We start from the raw sequence: 10,186 nt of genomic DNA, 5'->3' as shown, positions 1-10,186 counted from the left end.
GAGGATTCCAAGAAAAGCTTAAAGACATGAACCACGATTTGACATACAAGCTAGTATTCTCTAAAGTATTTCTGAGCATCCTTCACACTCATATCAACTACTGCTAACAGCCCCCACTTCAAAGAACATTTATAATATCATCAAGGATCATCAAGAGATTATGTCAACCACTCAACCTTTTCTATCAAGATCGTTTATGGAGCTGTTTGAAAATTTGAATATGAGGATTCATTATTTCTGTACATTTGTGGTGTATTGGTTATTGACCGTGTATCTCAACCGTTTGTTAGGTTTAACTAAGAGTTTTAACTTAGACATTGAATAAGTCTAAGGTTGAAGCAGGTTGTTACAAAGAGTTGTAAAACCAAAGTCTTCTAGTAAAATCCTTGTTAAGTGGAAGAAGGGTAACGTAGGAACTTGAGTATCTGAATATCCATAAAAATATTTGTTACATTATATTTACTTCAATCATTAATTTTGTTGCCTATTTATATATGAGAATAAAAATATCATAAAAATCCCCAAACCGTTTTCCACATTATGTGGTCCTATCGTTTTTTAAGAGTTGAGAAAATCAGGTCTTATATAGCAAATACTATCAAGACCGGTTGCATTTTGTCAGTGGTTGAAATAAAATTTTAAAGTGTTAATTCACCACTTCAAAACACACAATCGATCATAATAGAAGAGCATTTAGATGATAAATCTAAGAAAGATGAAAATTGGTTTATTTAGCTATACTTTGATATGATTGTTTTAATAAATATGAATATATTTTGATTTGCTTTGTAGTATGCATTGATTGTCTTTTCTTAATCTTTTTTTGTTTATTATTATATAAAAAAGTGATAATTTTTTGAGTGACAATATAATATGAAAGGAATCGTATTCCTTGTCATCTTTCCTTTTTACTAATTTTCCTTTTTTAAATATCTTTTGTTTTGCCTTTCTAGACATTTAGTATATGATCTCGTATAGATTTCATATTTAATTTGAGACTATAATATATATGACTGATAATATCTTTAAGATATGCTATCTTTAATTCAAAAGAGTTTTTTTCTAATAAAATTGGTTTTCCATATTTTATAGGTCTATGAAGACAAGTTGGTATAAAAGGTGAAGGAGATACAAAGCGGCGGGTCGATCGCGTGAGAAGAGAATTTATACGAAGAGACGTTTTCCGAGTAAAGCAATCTCGTGTCATCAATAAGAGTGTTGCTGCGAAGTGCTGACCATATCCGTAGACAACACCTAATCACTGTTTTGATTAGTGTGTTGAGTTTTGAAGATTTGTCACTTCTCAGTTGATGCATTCTATATAGTTTTGTTATACGGTTTGTTAGAGGTTTAGGATGCAATTTTTTACTCACCTTCACAAGGGAGTTGTTTGACTATTTCACTAATATTGGTTTTTGTAAACTTACAAGTTTTTCTAGTGAATTTTTTGCCCTGAGGCACCGCACAAGTATTTCATACTTGTGCATGATTTATATCTTGCGTCTCGTGTTGTTATCATCCAAAGTTGTGTGTTAGTATCTTAAACTATAATTTCCGCTGCATGTTGTCGTAGGTGTTACAACACCTACTCACAACACCTACTTTCTGATACACACAACAATCACCCTCATCACACTCACACTGTGGAAATAGAACTTTCAATTGGTATCAGAGCTTCCACTTGACGCTACTAAGTGAGATCCTGTTCTGTTTTGTTTCTTTAGAGTGAAAAAAGATTATGGAAACATCAACAAACACTGTTTTTAGACCTTCCGTGTTGGATGGTTCAAACTATGCCTTGTGGAAAGTAAAGATAAGGGTCTTTATAAAATCTATTGAAGAAAGAGCTTGGCTGCGTGTACTTGATGGTTGGAGCCCACCAAAGATCGAGGATGCTGATGGAGACTCTCGGCTCAAACCTGAAAGTACATGGACAATCGATGAAGTGCAAACTTCAAACTTTAATTCCAAGGCTCTTAATGCTATATTTTCATCTGTTGACAAAAGGATGTTCAACTTAATCACCAACTGTGTCTGTGCCAAAGAAGCTTGGGATATACTTCAGAAATATTGTGAAGGATCCGAGAGCGTGCGTAAAACTAGGCTAAGGATGGTGACTTCAAAATTTGAAAGCTTGAGGATGGAGGACAAGGAGTCTATTCTTGAGTATGATAGCCGTCTGAGACAACTTTCTAATGAAGCTCACAGTCTTGGAGATCCCATGCCCAATGAAAGATTGGTGAACAAAGTTTTAAAATCTCTCCCTGAGAGATTTAATGTCAAAGTGTGTGCAATTGAAGAATCTAAAGACACTTCAAAAATCAATCTGGATGAGTTAATGAGTTCTCTCAGAACCTTTGAGATGAACCTTGATTTACAAAGGAAGGATAAAGGGAAGACAATAGCCCTTGAAGCCTCAACCGAATCTTATGATGAAATCCTTCAAATGTCTAAAGAGGTGGATGAATCTGATTTAGGTGAAGAATCGATCTCTCTGTTTACTAAGAAATTTGGTGATTACTTGAAGACTATGAGAGAGAAGAAGAAAATTGGACAAAAATCAGTGTTGCCCAATATCACCATTTCTACAAAAGCTCAAAAGTTTACTCCTATGAAAGGACAATTTCGACCAAAAACCGAATTGCAAATCCAATCAAATGTCAGAAATCTGGACTCAGTGCAATGTAGAGAGTGTTCGGGATATGGACATTATGCCAATGAGTGTGCCAATCGACTTCGAAGAAACAAAGGTATGACTGTCACTTTGAGTGATGAAGAGTCTGATGACGACCAAGAGTCGACTGAATCTGAAAAACATATATCGTTGTCTGCTGTGATCAAGGAGAAACGCAAAATGCAAATCAATCCTTTGGGTGTCGCAATACCTGGTCGCAACATCTCTTCAAATTCTTTGTGTCTTAATTCTACAACACTTGGTGAATCAAGTCAGTATGAAACCCAAGAAGTAGATGATGATGAAATTACCCTGGAAAGTGTGCAGACAATGTATGAAGAATTGTATGATGACTGGATCAAAAGAAATAAAGTGAATGCAATTCTCTCCAAAGAAAATACTGAGCTAAAGTCACAAATATCACGACTTGAAGTAATCTTAAGTAAGAAAGATCTGGAATTATGCAAAGTCAAGGAGGAGCTTGGGGATGCAACTCAGATTCTTGCGAAGCTTAACTCAAGCTCATCTAAACTTGACTCACTCTTGATGATTGGAAAGAATGACAAAGCTGGACTTGGCTATCCGAAACACCAGTTTGAAATTGGTGAGTCTTCCAACGCTGAAATAAAATCAACAGTTTTTGTCAAAGAAAGTGTTGAAAACTCGAATGCTACACACACTGAAAAAGGTGTTCCATCAAAAGGAAAAATATCTACCAAGAAGTCCAAATCCAGAAAACGCCACTTTATCTGCCACTATTGTTTTAGACCTGGTCATATCAAACCCTACTGCTTTAAACTGATAGATGACTACACGAAATGGGAATCTGAACAGGTGTTGCCTCAGGTATTGAACAACACCCGGCGCAACATTGCCAACAAGAAACCATTGGTAAAAAAGGTTTGGGTGCCTAAGGCTAAAATTCAGTGTTCTGTTATTTTTACCTCATTAAAGACTAACCTTGCAGGAATATGGTACTTTGACAGTGGCTGTTCACGCCACATGACAGGTTGCAAAGATCATTTGATTGACTATGTTGAACTAAGAAGTGGTCATGTGACGTATGGTGGAGGTGCTAAAGGAAGAATTGCTGGCAAAGGAACCTTGAATGTTGATGGACTGCCTAATCTACACAATGTGCTTTATGTCGAAGGGCTTAACTCAGACTTAATGAGCATAAGTCAACTTTGTGATGACGGTTTGCATGTTAAGTTTGATAAAGACAATTGTGAAGTGTTTGATAATGCTAATACTCGTATTTTGACAGGTACAAGGTCTGCTGGCAATTGCTATCAACTTGGAGAAGACTTAGTATGCAATCATTCAAAGGTGAGTGAATTAAACTTGTGGCATCAAAAATTGGGACATGCAAACTTCAAGACATTAAAGAATCTTGGTAAGTACGATGCTGTGAGAGGTATGCCTAATTTATCCTCTGGAATTCCGTATGTTTGTGGTGCATGTCAAAAGGGCAAGCAAGCACGTGTTTCCCATCAAGTGTTGCAACACTTTGGGACAACACGGTGTCTTGAACTCTTGCACGTGGATCTTATGGGTCCAATGGAAGTAGAAAGCCTTGGAGGTAAGAAGTATTCATGTGTTTGTGTCGATGACTTCTCTCGCTTTGCATGGGTAAGATTTCTTAGAGAAAAATCCGATACATTTGATGTTTTTAAGAAACTACATGCTAAGATTACTAATCTACATGATCTGAGGGTTGGTAAGATAAGGACCGACCATGGTAAAGAATTTGAAAACTCACACTTTATATCATTCTGTGAAAAGAGAGGGATAACTCATGAATTTTCGGCCCCTAAGACTCCTCAACAAAATGGAATAGCCGAAAGGAAAAATAGACATTGCAAGAAATGGCCAGAGTCATATTGAGTTCAAAGAATATTTCAAAACGATTTTGGGCCGAGGCCTTAAACACCGCATGTCACATTTCAAATCGTGTGTACTTAAGAAGTGGTTCTACTATGACATCCTATGAAATTATCATGGGAAGGAGGCCAAACGTGAAGTACTTTCATGTTTTTGGGTGTGTATGTTATGTTTTGAATGACAGAGACCATCTTGCGAAGTTTGACTCTAAAAGTGACAAATGTTTATTCCTTGGCTATTCATCCAATAGTCGTGCATATCGCATGTATAATATTATAACAAGAACGACTATGGAATCTATTAACGTGGTTTTTGATGATCTTGCAGATTTAACAGGAAAAACAATCGAGAATGATGTTGATGAGCTCCTAAATGCAAGTGAGACACTACATAACACAGATGTTGTACCCGGTGTGGTAACACCTGAGACAACACCTGCACCGGCAGAATCAAAAGATGAACAAGGAGAGAGTTCTGAACATGATGATGATGTAACCAATGAAGGGATTGATATTCCCACTAAGATTCAGAAAAATCATCCCTCATATCAGATCCTCGAAGAAACATTTGGAGGAATGCAAACTAGAAGAAAGGAGAAGGTAGACTATCGGAAGATGATGGGACTAGTATGCATGACTTCCGTATACTCTCAAGTAAGCCATTCTTGTTTTGTTTCACTGATTGAACCCAAAAATGTAAATGAAGCCTTAAAAGATGAATTTTGGGTCAATGCTATGCATGATGAACTTGAACAATTTGTTAGGAATGATGTGTGGGATTTGGTGCCTAGACCTGATAATGTGAATGTTATTGGAACCAAATGGATTTTTAAAAACAAAACTGATGAATCTGGAATTGTTGTGAGAAACAAAGCAAGGCTAGTTGCTCAAGGGTATACTCAAATTGAAGGGATTGATTTTGATGAGACATTTGCCCCTGTTGCCCGAATTGAATCTGTCCGGATTTTACTTGCTATTGCTTGTCACATGAACATAAAATTATATCAAATGGATGTGAAAAGTGCCTCTTTGAATGGCATCTTGAAAGAAGAAGCTTATGTAAGCCAACCTAAAGGATTTGAAGATCTACACCACCCAGACCATGTCTACAAGTTGAAGAAGGCACTTTATGGACTTAAACAAGCCCCACGAGCATGGTATGGTAAGCTTACGGAATTTCTGCTTGACTTAGGCTTCAAACGAGGTGAAGTTGATAAGACTCTTTTTATTAAAAAGTCAAAGCATGAAATACTTGTGTGTCAAATCTATGTGGACGACATCATTTTTGGAGCTTCTTCTCAAAAACACGTTGATGATTTTGTTAACTGTATGTCTACCACATTTGAAATGAGCATGGTAGGGGAGTTGAGTTTTTTTCTTGGACTACAAATTAAACAAATGCATGATGGGATTTTTCTATGTCAGTCCAAGTATGCCAAGAATTTGGTGAAGAAATTTTCTACCGAGAACACTAAACACATGAAAACTCCAATGGGGTCGACTGAAAAATTGTCCAAAGACGATGTTGCGGCAGGTGTTGACAACACCCAATATCGCAGCATCATAGGCAGTCTTCTTTATTTAAGCGCAAGTCGTCCTGACATCATGTTTAGTGTATGTTTGTGTGCCAGGTACCAGGCTGATCCTAAAGTCACTCATTTTAAAGCTGTCAAAAGAATTTTGCGATATATATCTGGAACAGTTGACTTAGGTCTGTGGTACACCAAAGAAACAAACACCAATTTAGTGGGCTTTAGTGATGCTGACTGGACTGGAAACTTAGATAATAGGAAAAGTACCACGGGTGGGTATTTTTATCTTGGTAACAATTTGGTGTCATGGTATAGTAGAAAGCAAAATTGTGTGTCTTTGTCCACTGCTGAATCTGAGTATGTTGCAGCTGCTAGTTGCTGCTCACAAATTCTGTGGATGAATCAAATGATTAAAGATTATGAATTCAACAGTGACACCTTAATTGTATACTGCGACAATTCAAATGCAATTGATATTTCAAAAAATCCAGTGCAACACCCTCGAACGAAACACATTGACATTAGACATCATTTTATTCGAGAGTTGGGTGAAAAGGGTATGATTCGAATGGAATTTGTTGGAACTGAGAACCAACTGGCTGATATCTTTACAAAACCATTGGATTTTGAGAGATTTTCCAATCTTAGGAAGTCTCTCAGCTTGTGTACACAATGATCACTCACAGATGTTGTCCTCAATGTTACAACACCTGTGGACAACACTCAGCATGCATGTGCCTTTTATTTTTAGGATGCTAGACATATTGCATACATCTTGTTTTGTGTGAAGCCTGTACAAGTGAAGGATACTGAATGGTGTGCTCTCAGTTGTGAATCAAACTTTCTATCAAAATTCTCTAAAGTAAGGAGTGTGCTCAATCTAAGTCATAAAGCTGTTGAGAATGTTCGTGTACTACATGATCTTGTCCAATGTAGACAATGACTTAGAAAATTCTTGAGCAATAAGGTGAAAAATAGAAAAGAGGAGAAGAATTTGAAAAAAAAAATGGAACAAAAATCATTGTTTAGAAGAAAATGGAAAAAGCTACCTAGAGGAGTCCAATAAAGACCGTTCTTCTAGTGTGAGAGCTACCACTTCTAAGTCAAAATCCAGATGGAAAAAGCTACCTAGAGGAGTCCCATGAAGGCCGTTCCTCTAGAGTGGGAGCTACCATGTCTGAAATAAAAATATTCAAGAAAGTTTGAGTCCAACTTGTGAGTGTTGCCAAGAGGTGTTGCCAACACCTAATTACAGACTGATCATAGTTTGATCAACATGCGTGAGTATTTCATTTTTGATCATATTTAAGCATAAATTTAAGTCATTCATACTACTGCTTTGTGAATTCATCATGTCCAGTGGGCTACCAGCTTTTAATTCATGAAATTCGAAAAATAACCTAACCAACTTAATTTTGAAATACCTTGATATCTAACGGTTAGTGGGGTTAATTCGATGTGGCGTTTCATCCTGCCTGATCTTCTTGAAAGAATGATTACACTGTTTCAGAATGTTACCGTTGGAGGGGTGTGCTTAAATAATTAGGGATAAATAAGGAACAAATTTACGACTTACTATTTTCCCTCATATTCTAAAATATCTCCTACCCTAACTATTTGTTTTCTTTTTCGCGCAATAGTATCTGTGTTCTTTGTAAATTTCTGTCTTCTTCGAACTTTCCTACTTTGTGATTCTTGATTTCGCAGATGGCTGGCTTTGATCCTCAAGACATTAGGAGTGAAATGGCTGCGAGCATGGGCGACAAATCACCTGACACAACACCCACAGCTGCAACTGATGTTGTGGGCATGGCAATTGTAGGTCTGTCAGAAGAACCAACTCCGCTGGAAGTAATTGCCCCTGGCGAACCTGAGAATGAGATAAATGTTGAGAATCCACCGGATTTTGAAACCCTGAATAAAGCTTTTCCCCCTGCTCCCATGCGCCGAAGGTCCAAAAGACAAGCAGGGTTCGACCCTGACTTTGTTCCAACCAAGAAACCACGGGTATCTACTTCTTCAAATCTGTTATACCCTGACTTCTCGTCTGGAGATGACTCCAAAGATGGAGACTTTGAGTTGGTTGCTCGCCCCAAACCAACAGTTGCCGCAAAGGAATCTGGTTCTACTTCGGGCAGTCAAAAGCATAACTCAATCATGGATTCTCATAAAGCTGCAGAAGAACAATCTCCTGGTGAACCTGAAGATGATGAACAATCTTTGGCAGAGTTTCTTGCTCAGCTCAAAGAAGATAAAGCCGCCCGAAAACAAATGGCTAAGTAGGATGAACCTGACTCAGAAATGATGAAGGAATTCAAGCAAAACCGGCCTGGTGCCTCTGATGACTCCTCCTCATCGTCTGTATCTGACTTTGAATCTGAGGAACAAGGTGATGATGCATCTGAGGACATTGACTCTGAAGCTAGCGAGTCTTCTGATAGTACTGCTGCTACTGCAACCGGTGTTGAAGAGGATGTTGACAACACTGACTCTGCTGATTATGATCTCAGTCAATCCTTCTCCCCGAAGTTCTATTCTGAAGAGGCCTTGGCATTGTGGCCCTTGTTCATTGAAAGAGAACTGATCGAGGAGAAAAATATTGATGTTAATGCCTATGGGCGGTACAACTTGATTGAATTTCTGAAGATCCGACGGCTGTTGTCCACTGTCACCACTACTATGCCATACTGCCGCCGTGTAGTGCTGGAATTTTATTGCAATCTTTTGAAGAGTGTGTGAGATGAGGACTCAGTGAAATATGGCAGGGTGTTTGTTCGTGAGCGTATTTATAAATTCACACCGTCATTGATCAACGAAGTCTACAACACCTAGATATTGAGGAAGGTGAAGAAGTCCTGGACATCCATGCTGTAACCTCCGTGCTGACTGGAGGTGTGATCAAAGTATTCCCCGACTATCCCAAGAAGCTGAGCGCTGCTAATCTCACTTCCTTTTACTCTGTCCTACATAAGACCTCAATTTGGAATGGGACCCCGTCAACAAATTCCACCACTGTGACCAGATCTCAAGCCATGGTATTGTTTAATATTGGCACTGGAAGGGCCTTTAATTTTGGAAGGTTGGTGTTCAGGACAGCATTACAATATGCTGAAGGGGATTTCAAGAAGACTAAGCTACCATATCCCTCACTGATCTATGGAATCTTGGAGTCTCAAGGGTTCATTAGGGACATTGATGAAGATCTCTGCCTTGTTAGAGATTCCCTGAAGATTTCTCCTGTGTATTTTAAAGGCAACAGACAGATTGATCTGCCTTGGGTGACTTCCAGTGTTGCTTCGGATGTTGGCAACACCGCTGTTGCAACATCGGAGTCTCTGCCTGACTTGACTAGCCTGCCCCCTACACCTACTCCTGGTTATGTTACATTATCTCTTTCCTACATTCAAGCGCAGATTGCCTATGGTCGACAACAGATTGCTAATGCTAAACAGACCATTGACCATTATGAATATCAAGTGGCAGACTATGAACTTCTACTGGCTGCTAGTATCCATTCTGGACAAAAAGGGGGAGTAGATGAAGCTGGAACCAGTGGAATACAAATGGATGATAGAGATGACACGGACAACAATGAAGGAGGATGAAATTGACTGAGAGTCTAGTTGACTATGCTGAAGTTTTCACTCTAGTGGTTTTTCTTACTGCTAGTGGTTTTTCTTACTGCCTTGGTTTGTAGTACTGTATGCTATTCATCTAATCGTAGTTTGATTAATGGTATGGTATGAACTACTTCAATGTTGTGCTCTGGATGTTGTCACATCTAACATACAACACCTACTGTGTTTACTGATTCAGGGGGAGTCAACAAGCCAATAACTCAGGGGGAGTTCAGTCAAATACCATTTGTGGTTGTTTTGTCCAGAAAGGCAAAAAGGGGGAGATTGAAAGGAATCGTATTCCTTGTCATCTTTACTTTTTACTAATTTTCCTTTTTTAAATATATTTTGTTTTGCCTTTCTAGACATTTAGTATATGATCTCGTATAGATTTCATATTTAATTTGAGACTATAATATATATGACCGATAATATCTTTAAGATATGATATAATCTTTAAGATATGCTATCTTTAATTCA

General features: G+C 38.1%; 1 protein-coding gene across 1 annotated transcript; it reads left to right on the top strand.

Moving 5' to 3' along the window:
- Positions 1-1,738: 1,738 nt before the first annotated feature.
- Positions 1,739-5,327, top strand: LOC140806625 (uncharacterized). The gene is made up of 3 exons (XM_073163182.1): positions 1,739-4,091; positions 4,886-5,211; positions 5,322-5,327. Exons 1-3 carry the CDS (start codon positions 1,739-1,741, stop codon positions 5,325-5,327), a joined length of 2,685 nt encoding a protein of 894 aa, XP_073019283.1.
- Positions 5,328-10,186: the final 4,859 nt, after the last annotated feature.

This window comes from Primulina eburnea, chromosome 12 (assembly GCF_022965805.1).
Source record: "Primulina eburnea isolate SZY01 chromosome 12, ASM2296580v1, whole genome shotgun sequence".
Lineage (NCBI taxonomy): Eukaryota > Viridiplantae > Streptophyta > Magnoliopsida > Lamiales > Gesneriaceae > Primulina > Primulina eburnea.
This window is presented reverse-complemented; position numbering and strand designations above follow the sequence as displayed.